General features: G+C 39.2%; 1 protein-coding gene across 3 annotated transcripts; it reads left to right on the top strand.

Moving 5' to 3' along the window:
• Positions 1 to 2,425: 2,425 nt before the first annotated feature.
• On the top strand, positions 2,426 to 15,232 carry Or4d6 (olfactory receptor family 4 subfamily D member 6). 3 transcript variants are annotated; one of them, XM_076917806.1, is made up of 3 exons: positions 2,426 to 2,583; positions 12,914 to 13,051; positions 14,155 to 15,232. In XM_076917806.1, the coding sequence occupies exon 3, from the start codon at positions 14,284 to 14,286 to the stop codon at positions 15,052 to 15,054; it is 771 nt and encodes a 256-aa protein (XP_076773921.1). In that variant the 5' UTR covers positions 2,426 to 2,583; positions 12,914 to 13,051; positions 14,155 to 14,283; the 3' UTR covers positions 15,055 to 15,232. The 3 variants fall into 3 exon arrangements, with proteins under 3 accessions (XP_076773921.1, XP_034375047.1, XP_076773912.1); XM_034519156.2 differs by having other exon boundaries at positions 14,086 to 15,232; XM_076917797.1 differs by having other exon boundaries at positions 14,082 to 15,232.
• The last annotated feature ends 7,470 nt before the right edge of the window (positions 15,233 to 22,702 follow it).

Below are 22,702 nucleotides of genomic sequence, written 5' to 3'. Positions count from 1 at the left end.
CTGAGGAGTTCTAAGACAGTAAGGGCTACATAATGAGATGCTATCTCAAAAAATTGTAATAACATATTTTTTATAATAATTGCAACAATTATCTGTTATTAGACAGTATATACCAAACACAAAAGTTATACAATCCAATATTTGTTACAATGCTTTGGTTATATCACACTGGATGTAGGATACAAAATGAAGAAACAAGATTTCAGCAAGAAACAGAACTTTATCAGCATCACACCAAAAATTAAAGCAGAACTGTGATACACATACAGGTCTTTTGGAAATTACTCCTGCCAGATGGCAGAATTTGAAGAGATATGTCATGCATAGGTTAAATAAATTATAAGAACAAAACATCTATTCCATTAAACAGAATCTTCTTTTAAATTCCTTTTCTGGCTACTGACCCGTTCTCTAAGCAAATACTTAGGGGCATTTTCCTTTGCTACAGCGTCTCACCACCTTGGCTGTACAAGAACCTAACAAACCTCAGTCTGATGGTCCAGTAGTTTTCTACTGTTACTCATCTCTCTCCAGTCTGTCATCTGCTGAGTCAGAATTGCCTAGATTTTAACTACGTTATTCCTTCAGCAGTTTGAATATGAATACTTGTATATAAATACAAGTCATATACAGCCATTGCTTGATATCCAAAACCTGCTACCTTATGTGCTAATTAAAACTAAAGAAAAAATCAAAGTGTCAGTATAGGTGAGATGACTCTGTAGGTAAAAGTACTTGTTACACATTCCTGACAACCTAAGCTCCATCTCTGGAACCCACCATGGAAGGAGAGTGCCAACTCCCCCAAAGTTTTCCTCTACAGAAATCAAAGCATCAGCTGAATTCCTGATAGTGTTCCAGAAAGGACCAGGCTTTTATCTGACCCAATGGCTGCTTCTGACAGGCTAACCCACTCAAAAACAGTGCTATACTAACTATTGATGTACCTCCGGGTAACTTTAAAAAGATGGCATTCTTTCTACAAGGAGACAGATACCACTGAAACAGAAGAACAGTGGGGATGCTGAGTTATCCTAGCCAATTATTTCCAAATATCACAATCCCATTAAGTCATGCCAACCTTCCTAGGACACACTGAATGAAAGAAGATTGTAAAACCAAAGGTGCCTTTCAGTGTAGCCCCTCCCCCACCTTCTAGGAGAGATGGGAATCGAGTTCCACACAAATGCTGAGCTATCTAGGCTTTTTCCACCATCAATCACCAAATCCTGAACTACAGCACCATTCGTGACTCCAACGGCCTCAAGACCAAGAGGGACACACAGGGGAAATCAGATTGTCAGGAAGCCCCATATCTTAACTTAGAGCCCTGTATTGATATTCCTAGCCAACGCCTGGATTCTTCAGGACTTGAGAAACCAAGATAGTTACTTTAAATGGAAAATAAGTTAATAACTATCATGAATTTTTTTTATCAAATGTCACACACACACACACACACACACACTGGTCTTTACTGGTCACTTCTTAGAGAGAAAGATGCCAAAGAACTCCTCATGGTATTCCGGCTGAGTCTTCTTCCAATAACTCATGCTGATTCAGCAGAGCCCTGCTGTTTCTCTTGGATCATGCCACCACTGCTGATTTCTATTTGGTGTTTGCTATCTAACTGGACTGCTGATATCCTAACAGCAAAACCCCCAAGGAACTACTAAACAGGTCCACAACACCCTTTTCCTCTTAACCTTCTTTTTTCCCTACCTCTGGTTGGTGAGTTAGAAGAGTTTGAAGTGTTTAAGAACCCTAAATAAAGTAAGTTTTGAAAAAATCCCAGCACTTGGGAGGCATAGGCAGGTGGATTTCTGAGTTTGAGGCCAGCCTGGTCTACAGAGTGAGTTCCAGGACAGCCAGAGCTACACAGAGAAACCCTGTCTCGAAAAAAAAAGAAAAGAAAAAAGAAAGAAAAAATCTAAACCTACAAATTTCTGTGCCATTTTTCCCTATCCTTTGATCCACCAGTTAGAACCACATGTAATCTGTGCTTGATTTTTCCCCAATGAACCCCATGAACGTAGAGATCACACTGCTTATCTGATACCCAGAAGGTACCAAATACATATTGTGATTGATTATTATCACTGACCTTTTAAAGGAAATCAATGATATGATTAAGTATCATACAGCAGTATGATATCTGTCATATGGTTGTGGCATATTATTGATGAAAAGTCTGCAAATGGGTGTGAATGACTTTACACAAAGCTCGATGCTGATTAGGCCAAGAGAAGTGGGGATTTTTCACGTTTTCTTGAATATAATTACATCACATCCTCATTGTCTCATTGTGGAGGCACATTGGGGACAAAGAGACAGAGGGAGCAAGCACACACATATGTGTTGCTTAGGAACACTTTTAATAACTCCCATTGCATCTGAAGTGCTTGCCTTCACCATTGAAAATTGCATGTGCTACAAATATCTTACACAAATCCCTATGCTGACTAGTATATTAGACTTGTAACTTGGTGTTTGAGGGGACACTGTAGGCTGTGCATGTGTTCAGGTGAAGAAGAACAAAGCTTTGACAATGGATTAACTGGCTGCTTGACTTTCTAACAAAAGGTGAGAGAATCCTGAAGACTTAATAACATTTATGATTTATGTAGTGTTCAACCTTGAGTCTCTGAAAAGTAAAATACCCATTAGTAATTTACATATATCTCATTTTGAACTAAAGGTTAGAAACTCTTAGCTACGTGTGGTAGCACACATCTACGATTCCAGCACTGGGCAGGCCAGCTACACAGAGAGCTCTGTTATAGCCAGAGCTGCATAGTGAGATCTTGTCTCAAACACTAAGGTGATATATACGTAAAATTTCTAGCATAAAACATTGGACTTCTAAAAGCACATTTAAATTAAAGGTGATATTTTTATGTCAAACTCTACTGAGATTTTATGTCAGACTCTACTACAAACATCTATGATATATAAGATATTAACCCCTATGATTTCCTTCTAAAAAGAAGATTAAATGCTGGCTGCAATGGAATCTGATATTAGGCTAGAACAAAGAAGTAATTTCAGGCAGGAATCTAAATCAAGCTAGAACAAAGAAGTAGGTTTCAGGCTTGAAAATCACTTTGGGCTAGAATAGGGAAGTAGGCTCAGATATTTTGGACATCCTGATAAGCCCTTAGAAATAGTGATCACGGGGGTGATCATGTGACTCTGCTTATTGTCCTGCTCGTTCTTTGACTATCTGGGTTTATTGTATTGCTTGTTCCTTGACTATTTGCATCTGTTGTATTGCTAGTTCCTCAACCTAGAACTGACCCTAATACTTGCATGTAATTTAAATGGCATAAAAGCAAAAAAGGAGGAGGAGATATGGGATGGAGGGTTAATGGGGGGATGGGGACAGGGGATAACATCTGAAATGTAAATAAATAAAATATAGAATAAAAATGCTAGCTGCAAGCAAGAAGAGAAACTTGAGTCATAGTGATGCCAATGTTGTAATGACATTGGTGACCTACATTTGTATAACAATTTCAAGTCATGATGTACACTCACAGACAGAAAGACAGCTTGGGGATTCTCACAGTAAAGCAGATGAATAGAAGATGTAGAATAAGATCTTAAATGGAGTAAAGGAGAACCAACACTTACTGGGGACCTATTACACATTACACACCCACATCCATGAGCACATACATCTGCTCCAAAAGAATTGTTGAATAACTGATGTATGCTAGGAAGATGGTACTGGTTCAATAGAGATGAAATAAAGTCTTGACTCCAAGAATTTTGCATTTTAAGGGAAAGCAGAAATACACATAGAAGATGCTGGACTGCCCTAAGCAAAGCCCACTGTGAAGAAAACAGGCTTCTTATTTCACAGAATAAGGGTTAGAGAGTCAAGATGGAAACTATATAAACCTACCTGCAATATTAGTGTCCTTTAAGCAAGCTGCCTCCAGGTCTGATCATGCAACCCTGAAGGGATCATGAAAAATGCCCATCACTTAACTCTGACCTGTTCTTGAGCCTGAGTCTAGAAATTTCTCAAGTGGTTGGCCACAAAGCACAGGTAGAATGTTAGTACTTCAAAGAGATGCAAACTGTCAATAATTTTGATCTAAGTACTGAGAGAACAGAGTGGACAGGTCCCAGGCTCTTCACAGAGCCAGTGCCTCAAAGAGCCATAAGAAATGAAAAAGAAAACTGGAGCCAACTCCCCCACCCCAGGCCTTTCTTCAATAAGTTGTATTTCTTACAACTTTGCAGAAAAGGGAAGGAACAATATCATAGTTCAATGCATTAGAGAAAGCATTCCATTTCCAATGGTGAGTGTGAGTACTTATTTTAAAATCAGAAGCTATTTTAATTTTTAACTTTTTTTAAGAACACATAAGGCAATATTTATTTAAAGTAAAGATGCTTGAATTAGGTATGGTGGGGCACCCTGAAATGTCAGTGTTTTGAAGGCTAAGACAGAAGGTCAGAAGATCAGCAACAGCCTTAGCAACCTAACAAGACCCTATCTCAAAAAAAAAAGTAAAATGTTAATCACTGAATTAGTTCATTAATTTATCAAAATTGTCTAAATAAAATTACTCACAGATAATGACCACAGCTATTGAGATTTTCATCCTCTCAGACTTTAAGCATGTAGAGTTTTTTTCATAAAAACTATGTCAGCTAGTATATTGACTGTTTTAACTCATCACAAAAAAAAAGCACTTGACAGTCCTATACTGTCAGAAAGTTTGCAAATTTCAAACTGTACATTATATACCACTTTTTGGGCAAACTTTTTACACCAAAACATTAGCCTAAATTCCTCTTTCTTTGACTGTGCACTGCCCCGTGATGAGCATCCTTGGACCTTATGACAATAAGCATTTGGTTTAGTCATTCTTTTTTTTTTTTTTTGAAAGTGTACAATTTTAATGCAACTTCCAATAAACATTGTAGAATAAACAAAACTAATTTTAACTTGACAATTAAAAGACCCTTAACGCATGCACTAACACTTGTTTGAAATCCAGACCCAGCCCCAACTTTATCTCTTGCTAATATAACATCAAAGAATGGCAGCTAACTTCCAAATATGTCTCTGAAAAATGTCCAGATCCAGTCTTCCAAATGAAGACTGTTATTCCCAATATTGGATTGATTTCTATACCAGTACATGATTGAGTCCAAGTACTTGGTCACATTTAAGAAAAATATGAGAGTCCTTATAACTTCTCTTTTTGATTCTCTGTCCCACATGTTCTAAAAACTTGAGGCAAGACAACTTGTCCTGTCTGGGATACAGGAAAGCAAAGGTGAGTCAGGAACATATATGTCCAATACTGCTTCCCAGTCACCATTGTCAGATCACTCAGCAAGCTCACAGGTCAGCATCAGAATATCTCATTAGTCTCTCCGGCAACCACCATGCTCCTTCAGCAACCTGCAGAAAAAAACACAAACATGCCCTCTTCCCCATATTAGATACCTGATAAGGATCATGCCATATGTCAGTAAGTGAATCCTTCCTTTTCACTTAGGCATAGGTACACCTAGTTGTAGAGTGCCATAGACATTCAGCAGAAAGTTTCTTGACATCCAAATTCTTTTTTATTTTTTTATTTTTTATTGGATATTTTATTTACGTTTCAGATGTGATCCCCTTTCCCCATCCCCCCCACCCCCACCCAGGAACCTCCTATCCCTTCCCCCCTCCTCCTGCTTCTATGAGGATATGGTCCCACCCACCCTCACACTCCCACCTCCCCACCAACAATTTTCCCCACACTGGGGTGTCCAGCCTTCACTGGACTAAGGACTTCCTCACCCACCTATGCCTGACAATGTCATCCTCCACTACATATACAGCTGGAGCCATGGGTCCCTTCCTATGTGCTCCCAGGCTGGTGGTTTAAACCCTGGAAGCTCTGGTTGGTTGGTATTGTTGCTCTCCCGATGGGGCCACAAACCCTTTCAGCTCCTTCAATCTTCTCTCTCACTCCTCCATTGGAAACCCCATGATCAGTTCAACGGTCAGCTGTGAGCATCCACCTCTGAATATTTCAGGCTCTGGCAGACCTCCAATGAGACAGCTGTATCAGGCTCCTGTCAGCATGAACTTCCTGGCATCCACATCAGTCTACCTTTGGTGACTGCACAAGGGATGGATACCCAGGTGGAGCAGTCTCTGGATGGCCCCTCCCTCAGGTTCTGTCCCACACTTTGTCTCCATATTTGCTCCCATGAGCATATTTTGTTACCCCTTCTAAGAAGGGCAAAGCATGCACACTTTGGTCTTCCTTGTTCAGGAGCTTCATGTGGTCTGTGAATTGTATCTTGGATATTTCCAGCTTTTGGGCTAATATCCACTTATCAGTAAGTAAATACCATGTGTGTCTTGTAATTGGGTACCTCACTCAGAATGATATTTTCTAGTTCCATCCATTTCCCTAAGAATTTATCGAATTCATTGTTTTTAATAGCTGAGTGATACTCCATTGTGTAAATGTACCACATTTTCTGTTTCCATTCCTCTGTTGAAGGACATCTGGGTTCTTTCCAGCTTCTGGCTATTATAAATAAGACTGCTATGAACATAGTGGCTCATGTATCCTTGTTAAATGTTGGAGCATTTTCTCAGTATATGCCCAGAAGTGGTATAGCTGGGTCCTCAGGTAATGATATGTCCAATTTTCTAAGGAATGGCCAGACTGATTTCCAGAGTGGTTGTACCAGTTTGCAATCCCACCAACAATGGAGGAGTGTTTCTCTTTCTCCATATCCTTGCCAGCATCTGCTATCACATGAGTTTTTAATCTTAGCCATCCTGACTGGTATGAGGTAGAATCTCAGGGTTGTTTTGATTTGCATTTCCCTGATGACTAAGGATGTTGAGCATTTCTTTAGGTGCTTCTTGGCCATTCCAGTTTCCTCAGTTGAGAATTCTTTGTTTGGATCTGTACCCCATTTTTAATAGGGTTATTTGGTTATCTGGTGTCTAATTTCTTGAGTTCTTTGTATATATTCGATATTAGCCCTCTATCGGATGTAGGACTGGTAATGATCTTTCCCCAATCTGTTGGTTGCCATTCTATCATATTGACAGTGTCCTTTGCCTTACAGAAGCTTTGCAATTTTATGAGGTCCAATCTGTCAATTCTTGATCTTAGAGCATAAACCATTGGTGTTCTGTTCAGGACCTTTTCCCCTGTGCCTAGGTATTCAAGGGTCTTCCCCACCTTCTCTTCTATTAGTTTCAGTGTATCTGGTTTTATGTGGAGGTCCTTTATCCACTTGGACTTGAGCTTTTTACAAGCAGATAAGAATGGATCAATTTGCATTCTTCTACAAGCTGAATTCTAGTTGAACCAGCACCATCTGTTGAAAATGCTGTCCTTTTTCGACTGGTTTTAGCTCCTTTGTCAAAGATAAAGTGACCATAGGTGTGTGGGTTCATTTCTGGATCTTCAATTCTATTCCATTGATCTTCCTGACTGTCTCTGTACAAATACCATGCAGTTTTTATCACTATTGCTCTGTAGTACAGTTTGAGGTCAGGGACAGTGATTTTCACAGAAGTTCTTTTATTGTTGAGAATAGTTTTCACTATCCTGGGTTTTTTGTTATATCAAATGAATTTGCAAATTGCTCTTTCTATCTCTATGAAGAATTGAATTGGAATTTTGATAGGGATTGCATAAATCTTTAGATTGCTTTTGGCAAGATGGCCATTTTTACTGTATTAATCCTGCCAATCCAGGAGCATGGGAGATCTTTCCATCTCCTGAGATCTTCAATTTCTTTCTTCAGAGAATTGAAGTTCTTGTCATACAGATCTTTCACTTGCTTGGTTAGATTCACACCAAGGTATTTTATATTATTTGTGACTATTGTGAAGGTTGTCATTTCCCTAATTTCTTTCTCAGCCTCTTAATCTTTCGAGTAGAGGAAGGCTACTGATTTGTTTGAGTTGATTTTATATCTAGCCACTTTGCTGAAGTTGTTTATCAGGTTTAGGAGTTCTTTGGTGGATGTTTCGGAGTCACTTAAGTATACCACCATATCATCTGCAAATAGTGATATTTTGACTTCTTCCTTTCCTATTTGTATCCCTTTGACTTCCTTTTGTTGTCTAATTGCTCTGGCTAGGACTTCAATACTATATTGAATAAGTAGGGAGAGAGTGGGCAGCCTTGTCTAGTGCCTGATTTTAGTGGGATTGCTTCAAGTTTCTCTCCATTTAGTTTGATGTTGGCTACTGGCTTGCTGTATATTGCTTTTACTATGTTTAGGTATGGGCCTTGAATTTCTGATCTTTCCAAGACTTTTACCATGAGGAAATGTTGAATTTTGTCAAATGCTTGCTCAGCATCTAGTGAGATGACATGTGGCTTTTTCTTTGAGTTTGTTTATAGAATGTATTACATTGATGGCTTTCCGAATATTAAACCATCCCTGCATTCCTGGAATAAATCCTACTTGATCATGATAGATGATTTTTTTGATGTGTTCTTGGAATTGATTTGCAAGAAATAAGAGTATTTTTGCATCAGTATTCATAAAGGAGATTGGTCTGAAGTTCTCTTTCTTTGTTGGGTCTTTGTGAGGTTTAGGTGTGAGCATGATTGTGGCTTCATAGAACAAATTGGGTAGTGTTCCTTCTGTTTCAATTCTGTGGAATAGTTTGAAAACAATTGGTATTACATCTTTCTTGAAGGTCTGATAGAATTCTGCACTAAAACCATCTGGTCCTGGGCTCTTTTTGGTGGGGAGACTGTTAATGACTGCTTCTATTTCTTTAGAGGTTATTCTTTTGTATTTGTAGAAAGATTACTTTCTTGCTTTTTCTAGGTTGTAGTTTCCCTCCTTGTGTTGGAGTTTTACATCAATTATCTTTTGAAGTGCTGGATTTGTGGGAAGATATTGTGTAAATTTGGTTTTGTCATGGAATATCTTGGTTTCTCCATTTATGGTAATTGAGAGTTTTGCTGGCTATATTAGCCTGGGCTGGCATTTGTGATCTCTTGGGGTCTGTATGATATCTGTCCAGAATCTTCTGGCTTTTATAGTGTCTGGTGAGAAGTCTGGAGTAATTCTTATAGGTCTGCCTTTATATGTTACTTTACATTTTTCCCTTACTGCTTGTAGTATTTTTTCTTTGTTTTGTGCATTTGATGTTTTGATTATTATGTGGCAGGAGAAATTTTTTTCTGGTCTAGTCTATTTGGGCTTCTGTAGGCTTCTTGTATGTTCATGGACATCTCTTTCTTTAGGTTAGGGATTTTTTCTTCTATAATTTTGTTGAAGATGTTTACTGGCCCTTTAAGTTGGGAATCTTTACTCTCATCTATACCTATTATCCTTAGGTTTGGCCTTCTCATGGTGCCCTGGATTTCCAGGATGTTTTGGGTTAAGAGCTTTTTGCATTTTGCATTTTCTTTGACAGTTGTGTCAATGTTTTTCATGGTATCTTCTGCACATGAGATTCTCTCTTCTGTCTCTTGTATTCTGTTGGTGATTCTTGCATCTATGACTCCTGATTTCTTTCCTAGATTTTCTGTCTCCGGGGTAGTCTCCCTTTGAAATTTCTTCATTGTTTCTACTTCAATTTTTAGATCCTGGATGGTTTTGTTTAATTCCTTCATCTGTTTGGTTGTGTTATTTTGCAGTTCTTTAAGGGATTTTTGTTATTCCTCTTTAAAGGCTTCTACCTGTTTACCTGTGTTCTCCTGTACTTCTTTAAGGGACTTATTTATGTCCTTCTTAAAGTCCTCTATCATCATCATGAGAAGTGATTCTACTTCTGAATCCTGCTTTTCCTGTGTGATGGGGTGTCCAGGGCTTGCTATGGTGAGAGAACTGGGTTCTGATGATGCCAAGTAACTTTGGTTTCTGATGCTTATGTTCTTGCATTTGGCTTTTACCACCTGGTTAACTCTAGTGCTACCTGCACTCACTGTCTCTGACTGGAGCCTGCCTTTCCAGTTATCTTGCTTGTGTCAGAACTCCTTAGAGTCCAGATGTCTCTGTGATCCTGTGATCCTGAGCTCCTGGGTGGAAGAACTGCTGGGACTCAGGCCACCTCTGAGATCTGAATTCCTGCTGCTCTGAGTGCACTAGTTCCTCTAGGATGGCTCAGGATATGGTGTCTTCACAGGAGCAAACCAGCTAGGTGTCTGCCCCAGCCAAAAGGACCAAGCAAAGGGTGGAAGAGGAATGATATTCCGGAGGTGCAGGTTTTGGGTGGCTGATGAGTCCTGAGTGCCCCAGGCTCCCAATTGAAGCTCTGTAGTGTAGGGTAGTGGGAGAGTGTTCTTACCCACTGCTCTGAGTGCAGTGGTTCCTCTAGGATGGCTTAGGATATGGTGTCTTCACAGGAGCAGATCAGCTAGGTGTCTACCATGGCCATAAGCAGTTTATTCATTATTTAACCTGAGTTCCCAAAGCAAAATTTTATATTAATAACATTTACATACTTTAAGTTTTATTACATATTTCCAAAATGGCATTCCTCCAAAGTTTGTTTCTTACATTGATCATGTTTGAAGGTATTTCTTTCCCCACAGCCACATTTATAACAGGCCTTTTTAACATTGGCCAATATTCTACATGAAAAATGATATCTGATTGCAATTTTACTTTGCATTTCTTTCATTAGTAGTATGATTAACCATCTTTTCATATGTGGGCTGATCACATCTCTGTGTGACTTATGATTTGTTTTTTAAAGTTTCTATCTGTGTCATATTGGTTTATAAGAATTTTTCATCAGAGATATTAAAAATAGACCAGGTATAGTGGTTTGCATCTTTAATCTCAGCACTTAGGACCTGGGGCAGCCAGATCTCTAAAAGTCTGAGGCCAGTTTGCCTACATAGTGAGTCTCAGGCCAGCAAAGGATACATAACGGAGACCTTGTCTCACAAACAACAACAACAAAGATTATTTGGGGGGGGGGGGGGAGGAATGCAAATAGTTTCCCATTTTCATTTGCATCAATTATTAATATTTATAATACTTTTAAAACCATAGGTATTACATACTATCACTTAATCACACCTAGTTTTTTAATGTAATTTTCATGTACTTTAAAATATTTTTATAGCCTATTTATTTATTTATTTTATGTGTATTACTGTTTTGACTACATGTATGTCTAAGCACAACTTCTGTGCCTTGGTGCCCCTGGTGCTTATGGCATTCAATCCCCTGACAATTGAATTAAAAATGGTTGGAAGCCACTATGTGGGTGCTGGGAATCAAATCCAGGTTCTCTGAAGGGCAGCCAGTGCTTTTATCCACTTATAACCATTGCAAGAGCCCCTCCAAAAATTATTTTTAAAACCTTCACTCCAATACTATGCTAGTGTTTTCACTGCTTTATTTGTTATCCATGGTTTTCTTTTTCCCTGAAAAATATGTGTTTGTAATCTATTTCAGTTTTGAGTATCCCTATTTTAAAAAAAAAATCAAACATTCAACTACATTTAGAACTAGGTTCAATCAAAACTAAAAAAAATTAATACATCATGTAATTTTGTAAATCTATTTCTGGGAATTTGTCAAAGAAATAATGGATGCATGAAAAACTAATACTTACCGATTGTTCCACACTGTATTGTTTGAAAATATTAATCAGAGTCCACTGGCCAGCTTGATGGAGGAATTTGAAATTTATCTGGCCCCCCTCAGCTGCCTGTCTGCTGTGCTTTCAGAAAGCCTGACTCTCAATGTCATCCATCACTGGTTTCCAATTCCCTTCCTCAGTTCTAATCTCCCAAGACAGCTTTCTCACTGGCTAATGCCTTGTTCCTCTCAGCCCTTTCTAACAAATGTGACTCCTACCCTGTCTGATTTACACTGTACCAGTGAAAGTCTCTATCTTAATCAGCAATATGTTGTCCATCAATCTTCAAAGGACCTCGCAAATTTTATAGCAACAGTAACAAGATACAAGTAATAAAATAAAATATAAAAAAAGAAAAGAAAAAGGAAGTATGGCATGGCCACATATTTTTTAAATAGGATAAGTAATGAAGTCACACATAGATTTTGAAAAGCAAAAGAGAGATACTTGATTAGTAACAGAATCTCAATTTTTCTAAGATAAATATTACTTAAGTGTTCTCCCTCCTAGAAGTAAACACTTCCCCTGGAGGTTCAGCAATGTCACAGGCAGATGCTTTTCCTTGCAGATGCCTTTGAGAAAAGCAAAGTGTCAAGTGGATGTTATCACCTGTGTGGCACCCTGCTGTTGCTAATAGGGAGGATGGGAATGAATCACTTCAAAGCATCAGTCACAGGGAAAATGCTGACACACTGAAATAAGCATCCTTCCGAGTCGTGCACCTTAAGCATATATCAATGAAAGATTGCAGAAGTGTTTAACTAAAAAATACATAACCTAAAATTTAAAAATAACAATTTTTTCTGTAGAAATGAATTTTTAACAATAGAAACATCAGGGATTGAAGCTGCCCACCAAAAAATTGAAGAAAATGTTGAAGAAAAAAAACAATTGATGGTTTATAGACTCCTCTGGTATGCTTTTATTTTGAGGGAAAATGTTTTATTATTTTTTTATCTTTATTCTCATCTTTATTATGCTGTCTTTTTTACAGCTGATTCGCTGCTTCAAATGCCAACTGTGTACCTCGACTCCTGAAGGGGAATTTGGTCATCTGAGATGTTTGAATTATTTTAAAATTTTCTGACATATAATTTTCTTATTAAATACATATATTCTTATTGAAATGATTTTATTCTCTAGTGGCTTATTTCTGATTTGGAAACAAAGGCTATTTTTTCTATCACATAGAAATAATACAAAGTCTCTGGAATATATATCAAAGAATCTGGCTAAATTTCTCTTTTTCTAATTCATAGTCTCATCCTGGCCAAATTAACATCTTTCTCTTTTTTACTCCTGTAGTGAGGTGCACTGGACTGAGCCAGCTCTGATCTTCTGTGATGCTCTAATGATTAGTTCTTCTGATCATCTACTGATCACTAAACAGCCCTGAACATCCACTGCTGGTCCTCAGTCTCCCAAGAATGCTATAAGTCCACGGTAAGATCCAGGTTCCCAGTTTGCTAAAGAACATTACTTATACAAGCCTGACTTTCTGTAAATCAGGAGATTAGATTTAAATAGTCAGGCTACTTAACTGATAGCTTATGCTTTATCTAACCATCAGGACTCTGATAATCCAAAATACCCTGATATTGATCTGGCAGAGTGAAGCTGTAGTCACAAAAACCTCTGGAGGTTGTTAAGGGGGAAGAGAATGAATTGCAGTGAAAAAGAAAGTTTGAGCTCAACTCAAGATACAGCAAAGATGGGTGGGTGTTTGTAGAAATGAGCCAGTGAGAGGGAGAGGATCAGTGGAAATTAGAGAAAATACTAAAAAGGAACATGAGACCAGGATGAGTCTCATTCAACTGGCTAAAATGAACTCTTACTACAGGCAGGCCAAGCACTCAGAAACAAGGATTTTAGTATTAGGTAATGAGAAATGAAGAATTTGACACCAAGGGTAGGGGGAGATCTAACTAAACAGACTTAGCAGGTTGCTTGTTGAAACTGGGCTCTGGAAGAAAACAGAAGAGCCTAACCAGAATCTGGTCAGGAATTTGAATCCTTGGCTTGCCATTTACTGATAGCAACTGTGTAAATGTAACCACACCATGCACTCTCTAAGATTCAAAGAAAATCATAGACAATCTGCAGAGCATGTAGACTTTAAGGTGAAGGTCAAGATGAAATTGCAGGGTTCTGGAAGCCCTCGGTGAAATATGCAGAATAGAATAGCCTCTGTGTAAAGAAGCTATTCCTACAAGACAGAAGACAAATCACAGGAAAATGACCACATCATGTGAATCTCTCCCTACCCAGAATCAAGGCTAAGACTACAATGGTTCTCCCTGCAAACCAGGGACCACCTGTATAAGGAATTTTTAAAACAAAAATTGAAGACTTGGGTCAGTTTTTCTACATAGTCATGACCAGTTGAGTACTTTGGAAAGTCTAATAATGAATAACAAATGACACTTTGGCTTTATATTACCATACTCCAAACCCTAACCTACCTCCTCCCTAGGTAGATGTGACAGAAGCCTATTCCAGCCATGGGCCAGATAAACCACACCAACGTGAAGGAATTTGTCTTCCAGGCACTTACTCGATTCCGGGAACTGGAGTTCTTTTTGTTCTTGGTCTTCTTTCTTGTATATGTAACAACTGTGCTAGGAAACACACTCATTGTGGTTACCATCACCTCTGAGCCCCGCCTCCACACTCCTATGTACTTCCTCTTGAGGAACAAATCCGTTCTAGATATTGTTTTTTCATCTATCACAGTCCCCAAGTTCCTGGTGGATCTTTTATCAGAAAGGAAGACCATCTCCTATAATGGTTGTTTGACACAGATCTTTTTCTTCCACTTTGCTGGTGGAGCAGATATTTTCTTCCTCTCTGTGATGGCCTATGACAGGTACCTTGCAATTGCTAAACCTCTGCACTATGTAACCATTATGAGAAGAGAGGTATGGATGGCCTTGGTGGTGGCCTCCTGGGTGGGTGGTGGTTTACATTCAATTGTCCAGATAATTCTAATGCTTCCACTCCCCTTCTGTGGCCCCAACACCTTGGATGCCTTTTACTGTGATGTACCCCAGGTGGTGAAGCTGGCCTGCACTGATACCTTTGCCCTTGAACTTCTCATGATCTCCAACAATGGGCTGGTAACCCTGCTGTGGTTCTTCCTGCTCCTCGGCTCCTACACCATCATCCTGGTTATGCTCAGATCCCATTCTGGGGAGGGACGGAACAAGGCTCTCTCCACCTGTACCTCTCACATCATGGTGGTGACTCTCCATTTTGTGCCCTGTGTTTACATCTATTGCCGGCCCTTCACTACCCTGCCCATGGACACAGCCATATCTATCAATAACACTGTCATCACACCCATGCTAAACCCCATGATCTACACTCTCAGGAACCAAGAGATGAAGTCAGCCATGAAGAGAGTGCAGAGGAGGCTGGGGCCTTCTGAGAGCAATAAGCTTGGGTGAACCATCTGGTGAAGTCCAGAAGTGTAGGGTTAATTCAGTTCTCTGCATCTGCTACTCTAAGAATAAGAGAAAGCTGGTTCTATATATCTTCTGTGATATAGATGTCACCATATGCCTTCTATGATACAAACATGCAAATCCATTAGGGAAAATATGAAAATAAAATGAAGAGATGAGACCAGTCTGCCCAATCTGATTTGTGTACAGGGGAGAAGTCTATGCAAAATAATTGAAATCAATCCCAGAAGTACTACTATGCTGGGATCTGTTGCTCTCCTGTCAATCCTTCCCTTGCTTCACCACCTCTGATGCAGAACAGCACTACTGTCCACAAAGTTATCAGAGAAGGAAGTAGGGTCAGTGTCGTGAAGATTGTAGTTATAAAAGTCAACATGGCTGCCAATGTGGATCAAGCATTCAGTGTTCCCTGTTAGATATCCTTGCATTCCTAAATATGCATGTACACATTGGTCAATTATATTTTTATTTTTAAAATTATTTTATTTATTTACATTCCTAATGTTGCTACCCTTCCTGGTCCCCCCTGCCAGAGTTCTCCTCATCCCCCTCCCCATTGCCTCTGAGAGAGTGCTCCTCCACCCTCCCACCCATTTCCCTCATCTCTCTAATCCCCCTACCACCACCACCACCACCACCACCCCCACCACCACCACCCCCACACACCCACACACACACACACACACACACACACACACACCAATATTCCCCTTGCTTGGGGAATCAAGTCTCTACAGGATTACATATTCTTCTACTGAGGCCAGACAATGCAGTCCTCTGCTATACATGTGCCATGGGCCACAAACCAGCCCATGTATGCTCTTTGGCTAGTGGTTTAGTCTCTGGATATTGATCAACTTTTAAAAATGATTTTACATGAGTGTAGTGTTGTAAAGTTATTTCATCAATTAGTGAAATGAGAAGGAATGATTTAAATTGGATTAAATCTGGTTTGTGTCTGTGTATGTAAAAAAAAAAAAAAAAAAAAATCTGTCTAAAGCCTGGCAGTGGTGGTCCTGTGCCTTTAATCCCAACACCCTGGAGGCAGAGGCAAATGAAGCTGTCAGTTCAAGGCCAGCCTAGTTTATAGAGCTAGTTCCAGGACAGCCAGGACTTTACAGAGAAACCTTTAAAACACAAAACAACAAAAAACAAAAACCTTTATCTAATTCATCCATTTCCTATTCTTTATTCCATTCAACTGATTTGTCCACCGAACTTAATCCCAGTTACACAGGCAGTTTGTAGACATACCTGTAACAAATCTCAACCACAACTTCCCTTTTCCCTCATCTGTTTTCTTTCTATTTTTCAAAAGAGCTCTGTGTGTGTGTGTGTGTGAGAGAGAGAGAGAGAGAGAGAGAGAGAGAGGAGAGAGAGAAGAGAGAGAGGAGAGAGAACAACCTCTGGGGTCAATCATCAGGAGCCATCCACCTTATTCTACCTTTCACTAGCCCACGAGCTCACCTATTCAGCTAGATCAGTAACTGCTCAACCTGTGAGCTACAGGAATCTTCTTGACTCTGCCTCCCCAGCACAGGGATTACTGCCTGCACCCCCACCTCACCCAGCTTTTTGACATGGATTCTGAAGATCAAACTTAAGTCCTCATACTTGGAAGGCAAACATCTTACTGAGTGAGCCATCTTGCCAGCCCCTTTCAGGACTTTTAAAAGTGAAATAAAACTGTGTATTTTATCTAAGTATTAGTACACTATGCAACATAGTTCATCACAATTCAAAACAAACAAACAAAAAAAAAACAGATAAGAAATATCTTCTACCATCAAAGCCTATTTTGATAACAATGTTTGATTTTTAAAAAACATGTTATAAGTAGGGTCATTTACAAACGACAATTAAATATTTTTTTAGAATTCACCCCTACACCACAGGAAGAATTTCTGCTATGGATATGTAAAGACAATCTTCCTCCCTCCATGCTCACTTTAAATTCCATCCTTCTGTCTTCTTCAGTCATTCAAAATCAAGGGGGGAACAGGGTAAAAAAGCTCGGGAAACTAAAGCACACTAAACAACTTTTTTTACGAAGTATCAAATTGTTATAATGGGAAAGATTTAGTCAAGAAGGTTCTAGAACATAATGTCCATCTGTGGTCCTTCCTGACTCCCATAAGACAGAGCAACTTGCAACCAAGACTTATAATCACAGGACAATGTTCTTCGTCTTTCTTTTTTATTTATTGTTTCAAATTTTCATAAACCCACACACATGTGTGTGTGTTCATGTATACATCAAAGTCCTGTGTGTGTATATATAAGTATATGTATGTATGTATGTATGTATGAACATATATATACATAATACTTAGACAATATCACTATACACATTATCCTCTCTTCCTTCCCACTCCTACAAATTCCCTTTTCATGCCTTTTATAACCTACTGAGTTTGATTAGGGTTGCTTATATGAGTATGAGTGGAGTCACTTATTTGAGCAAGACAAACTTACTAGTAGCAGCAACAACAAGAATATGGTTTCCCTATACCCCAGTAACAATATTCATGGTTCCTGTCTTATGCAAGCCTTATGCAGGTTGAGCATAATGTTGTGAGTTCATGGATGTGACAGTCAAGTCATGTCCAGAAGGCAGCATTTCATAGCACTCTTTCCATCCTCCAGTTCTTACATTCTTTCTGTGGCCTTTTCTTTGGTGGTCTCTGAGCATTGAAATGGGTAATATGGAAGTCTTCTTGAAGGCTGAGCCCTCAACAATCTCAGGACTCTGACTCATCCTTGAAACATTCTTAAATTACTTTTCCTTCATGAATTTTGTTAAATATTTTTCCTAGTGACCTCCACAAAGAAATTTCCCACTAAAGATACATTATATATCTTTTTATATACCAGTGTTCACTGAAGAGACACATCTTTGTGCCTTTGTCCTCATAAGAAATGAGTAGTCCTATGACATTAGATTCTAATCGACAAATCTTTCTCAAAAAGTCAAAGAACAGAGAATGAATAGTTTTGTGCCTTTCACAGTCTTCAAAGAATTTAAAAAACAGCTGTCCTGATTAGCTTTAACTGTCGACTTGAAACAACTTAGAAATGCTGGGAAGACAGTCTCAATTGAGAAGCTGTTTAAAACAAATTGACCTGTGCACATGTCTATTGAAGAGTCTTGATTGTTAACTGATATAAGAGAGTCTAGCCCATTGTGGGCAGAACCATTCCCTAGGCAGGGTTGCCCTGAAGCCTATAAAAAACCTATCTGAAAATAAGCATGCTAGCCAGCAAAGTATTATATGGCTACAGCTAAACTACTTTGGCTGTGAAATACATTCCTTTATTAGAAGGTACTGTTATATAAAATAACAAGTTGGCCTGCTATCAAGGTTCTACCGTGACTTCCTCAATAATGGACAGTGACTGAGAATCATTAGCTGAACAAACCCTTTCCTCCATTAAGTCCCTTTCGGTTGGGATGTTTTATTACAGGAAGAAAACTAAAACTAGGACAGCCATATGGAAACTTACTACTTCATAAGCCAATTAAAATATGTTAGTTTTAAAAGGGAGAAGGAAAATATCATTCATGGCTAGATAATGTTGCTTCTGGAAGCTATGAGTTATTAAAAAAAATCAGTGCCAGGTAGTATACCTCCTTCAAATCTGTTTCTCAGAGAGCCACTACCCATCCCCACCCCCACCCCACCCCACCCCACCCCACCCCCCAAAAAAACTGCAGATTTATCATTCTTCTTTGTGGTCTACTAGATGATAAGATTCTATTGCTAAAGATACTATACACTTTTGTTACAAGATGTAAAAAAAAAAAAATCAGGCAGGAATTGAGCTGTGAAGTTCTCTGCACTCTCTAGTTTTCATATTGCCAAAAGGTGGTACACAGGCTGCTGGGGGTAGGGAGAAGTCATCAACAGACTTACTCAACTTTGAACTCTATGACCTATGATACTAACCACCAGGAAAGATGACACCACTGGTGCAATAGCCACATAACTGTTGTGGTGGGTAACCAACTGTTCTCAGAGAGTCACTGTCCACCCCAATCCCCTCCCAAAAAAGTACAGATTTATCATTCTTCTACATAGTCCACTCCACAGGAAAGAGATCATACTTTGTACTGTAAACCTTGTCAAAAACCCATGGTTTGATGGGGCTAGAGTGTCATAATTCTATTGACATTAAAACTACCTTCCAATTATTTACATTTTTACACATAAACAAATACTACAGCCAGCCATAGAGAGACTTCTTTTTGTCATTAATTGTACTAAGTGCAGACACTTATAGCTGTTCAAGATACTGAGAATAAGTGACAATTGAGTGTTCTGCCCCAAATAGAATATTTATACTACCTTCCCTCTCAAAAGCTCATAGGACATCTTGGAAAAAGAAGAAGGACAACATGAACACCAGAGGATCTGGAGAATGGATATGAAATACTATCCTCTTGTCATAACACAGCCATTCCAATCATGACCCTATAGGAAATACAGCTGTCTGCACTGGGCCTCCACAAGACTGAGCCTGTAATCAAATGATCACAGATTGAGGAGGGGCTCATGTGAACCTAGCCATCCCTTCTGAACTATTAGCTAGTGATGGATTCTGAAGAAAGGGAAGTTGTTGTCTTTAGTTACATACCCAAAAATGGGCCCACCAGCTTCCACTGGATAATTCCACACTCATGCTTACCAAATAACCCTGGTTAAATCGAGTGGGTCACAAAACACAATGAAACATACCATTATAGGGACAAGTAGACAGGGACTAGTAGGAAGGAAGATCAGTTGACAAGGATGGGAGGGAGACTAGAGGTGGTAGGTGTAAGAGTAATCAGAATGGGCCATGGGAGGCTGCAGCGCATGATTAAAGAATGTCACAGGTTCCATTGGGAAAAGTTCTCCTGAGGAATGTTATCGGCATACAGATGCTCACAATAAGATTCAGGAGGAGTCCAACCTGCACTGCCCCAAGCTGCTCAGGTCCGTGGGTCGGGGTTCAGCAAGAGAAAGAGTGGGGACGGAGTGAAGAATGGAGACCAGACAGAGTATGATTCAATCCCATTTGTTCTTCAGTCTCTCTTCTCTCCAAGTCCCAAGTCTTGAGTTCCTAGTTGCCTGTCTCGAGTCTCAAGTGCCTACTACCTAATTCCAAGTTCTTCCTCCAAGTGCCAAATACTTAATAATAATTTCTTCTGAGTTCTCTAGTCCAAGTGTCTTCTACCTAATACCTAATAACTACTCCAAGTTGTACTCCACTCTTCTGTCTGCCTCTCGCCTTTTATATGTCTTGCTTCTAAGCCACGCCTCTAAGCCACGCCTCTAAGCCACGCCCTTAAGCCACACCTTTAAGTCTTATCTCTATATCACTCCTTAAGTCACGCCCTTAAATCTCGGCTCTAAATCACACCTTTAAGTCTCACATACCCAAAGAAAGATCCTAGATATCTAAAACAAGATGTTATCAGAGTGTACTCAGCTGTTGTAGGCTAATATAATCAAGCCTCTTATCAGGGTATATAGCTCAAGATGGCTGCAAGGATGATAGTCACCTTCTGTCAGCTCCCCCACAGAAGTGTAGTGCTAAATAGAATGGTTTGACAAGGAGACCTTGCTATTCATACAAGAGGTATACTGCCTTCAGCTTTGGTGCTTTGATTCTTCTGCAGTTGGGTCCTATAGGCCTCTAGTTTACTTAGTGAGGAAATAGTTATAAGACCTTTTCCCTCCATGGTAATATCTACAGGTGACTGCTAAGGAACCTAAGGTTTTCAGCCTAATTTCCCTGATGGTCAGGGTCTACAGCTACATCTAGCATAACCCAAATATAACAGTAACTGGATAGAAAATGTTTTTCTAGTTCCATTGCTGTATATTGCCTAAATGGGCTTGTGTTTGAAATTATTTGTTTAGTTGTCCTATCTATCAAATGGAAAGAATTAGCCGGGCGGTGGTGACGCACGCCTTTAATCCCAGCACTTGGGAGGCAGAGGCAGGCGGATTTCTGAGTTCGAGGCCAGCCTGGTCTACAGAGTGAGTTCCAGGACAGCCAGGGCTATACAGAGAAACCCTGTCTCGAAAAACCAAAAAAAAAAAAAAAAAAAAAATGGAAAGAATTAGGAGGTAGTTATGTTGCCAATGATGCTTTCAAAGAGATTCATGGCATCAGCCATCTAAATGTCTTTTTTTTTTTTCCTTTTTGCTGAGTTGGGGATTGAACCAAAGACCTGGCATATACTAGGTAAATGCTCTTCCATTGAGCTATACCCCCAGTCCTGTTGTTTTCCTTGTTAATTTCTAATTCTATTAATGGATTTTAGATTTTCCCCGAAATCAGTTGAATCAATTCCAAAATGAAACACACTTCTCAGGGACATACCCACTTCCCAGTCTGACTTTGTGTTTTAATTATCAAGAACATATTATTTCCCCCTACTATATACTGTGATCCTGATATTAAAAGAAACCAAAATACCACTGGAAAGTGGTTGGCAGAACAGTTGGCTTTTCATTAAGAGGAAAGATAAAGTGACATTGTCAAGTTTTTTGCTTTAATGTTGTCACTTTGGTACTGAGTGAAATGCATGAAATGTCATGGTTCTGCCACTAACTGATTGAGTTCTAGAGCAGGTTAACTAACCTCCCTGGCCTTACTTTTTCCGTGTGTAATACAAAGACACTTCATGGTTAGCATGACAGACACCAGGAATAGAATACGATAATGCTGACATCCCATGAAGTGGCATTTTGTAGTTCTAACTAAATTTGTGCTCTTTATGGAACATTTCTAATAAAGTGCTTGTTCTTAAAATATATGGTTGGCCAGATGTGCCCTATCCCTTGATCATGAGCAGGTGCCGCCTTTTGGGGTACTAAAACACTAATGACTTTAGTACTCAAACTTAAGTTCCATGGTATATTCTTTTTCTTGGGTTTAGTGGAGGGAGAGTCTAGTTACTACCTCATAACCTTCTAGAAGCAAGTAATACCTTTGTTGGAAGTAGTTTTGGGCATTTTTAATGCAGCTTTGTGCTACAAATGTACTGATTCTAAGCACAGACTCAGGAAGATGGTCCTGCAAAGAAGGCACTTCCACATTTGAGTTTTGACCTTACCTTCCTCCCATGCTTAACAGACTTATTTTTTCCCCAAGGAAAGCACATTTTGCCTGATTTAACACCCCCCATCCCTGCCATGTTCCATCTTTTCTTGGTCACATAAGCAATAAAATTGTTTCTGTTCTAATCCATGCCTTAGGCTAAGGCTTTGATGGTTCCTCTAATCCCCTTAACAATGGTTTAGGGCCACTCTTGAAAACCTGTACTCTCCCATTTGCATTACCAGCCCTGGAACATTTCTTATTAGTGTTCCTTAGAGATGATTATGTTGAATCCTAAATTGGGATTTAGAAGAAAAAAGAATTGGAGACTTCACATTTATTAACTGGTGTGATACAAGTTGGAATTACTGAATTCCTATAAATAAAATTTCACTTTTGTAAAAAAAAGAGTAATCAGCATGCATTCATTGTAAAATTATCAAAGAACAAACAATAAAAAAAATGATTTGGAAAGTAAAGAAATGTGGACACTTTTACATGGGTCCACATGAATGATTTGTGAGTAATTACTTAGAAA

This window comes from Arvicanthis niloticus, chromosome 1, assembly GCF_011762505.2.
Source record: "Arvicanthis niloticus isolate mArvNil1 chromosome 1, mArvNil1.pat.X, whole genome shotgun sequence".
Taxonomy (NCBI): Eukaryota; Metazoa; Chordata; class Mammalia; order Rodentia; family Muridae; genus Arvicanthis; species Arvicanthis niloticus.
This window is presented reverse-complemented; position numbering and strand designations above follow the sequence as displayed.

Excerpts from the sequence above, each read along its gene's own strand:
- Or4d6 (XM_034519156.2), top strand. The coding sequence starts at position 14,110 with ATGGGCCAGATAAACCACACCAACGTGAAGGAATTTGTCTTCCAGGCA.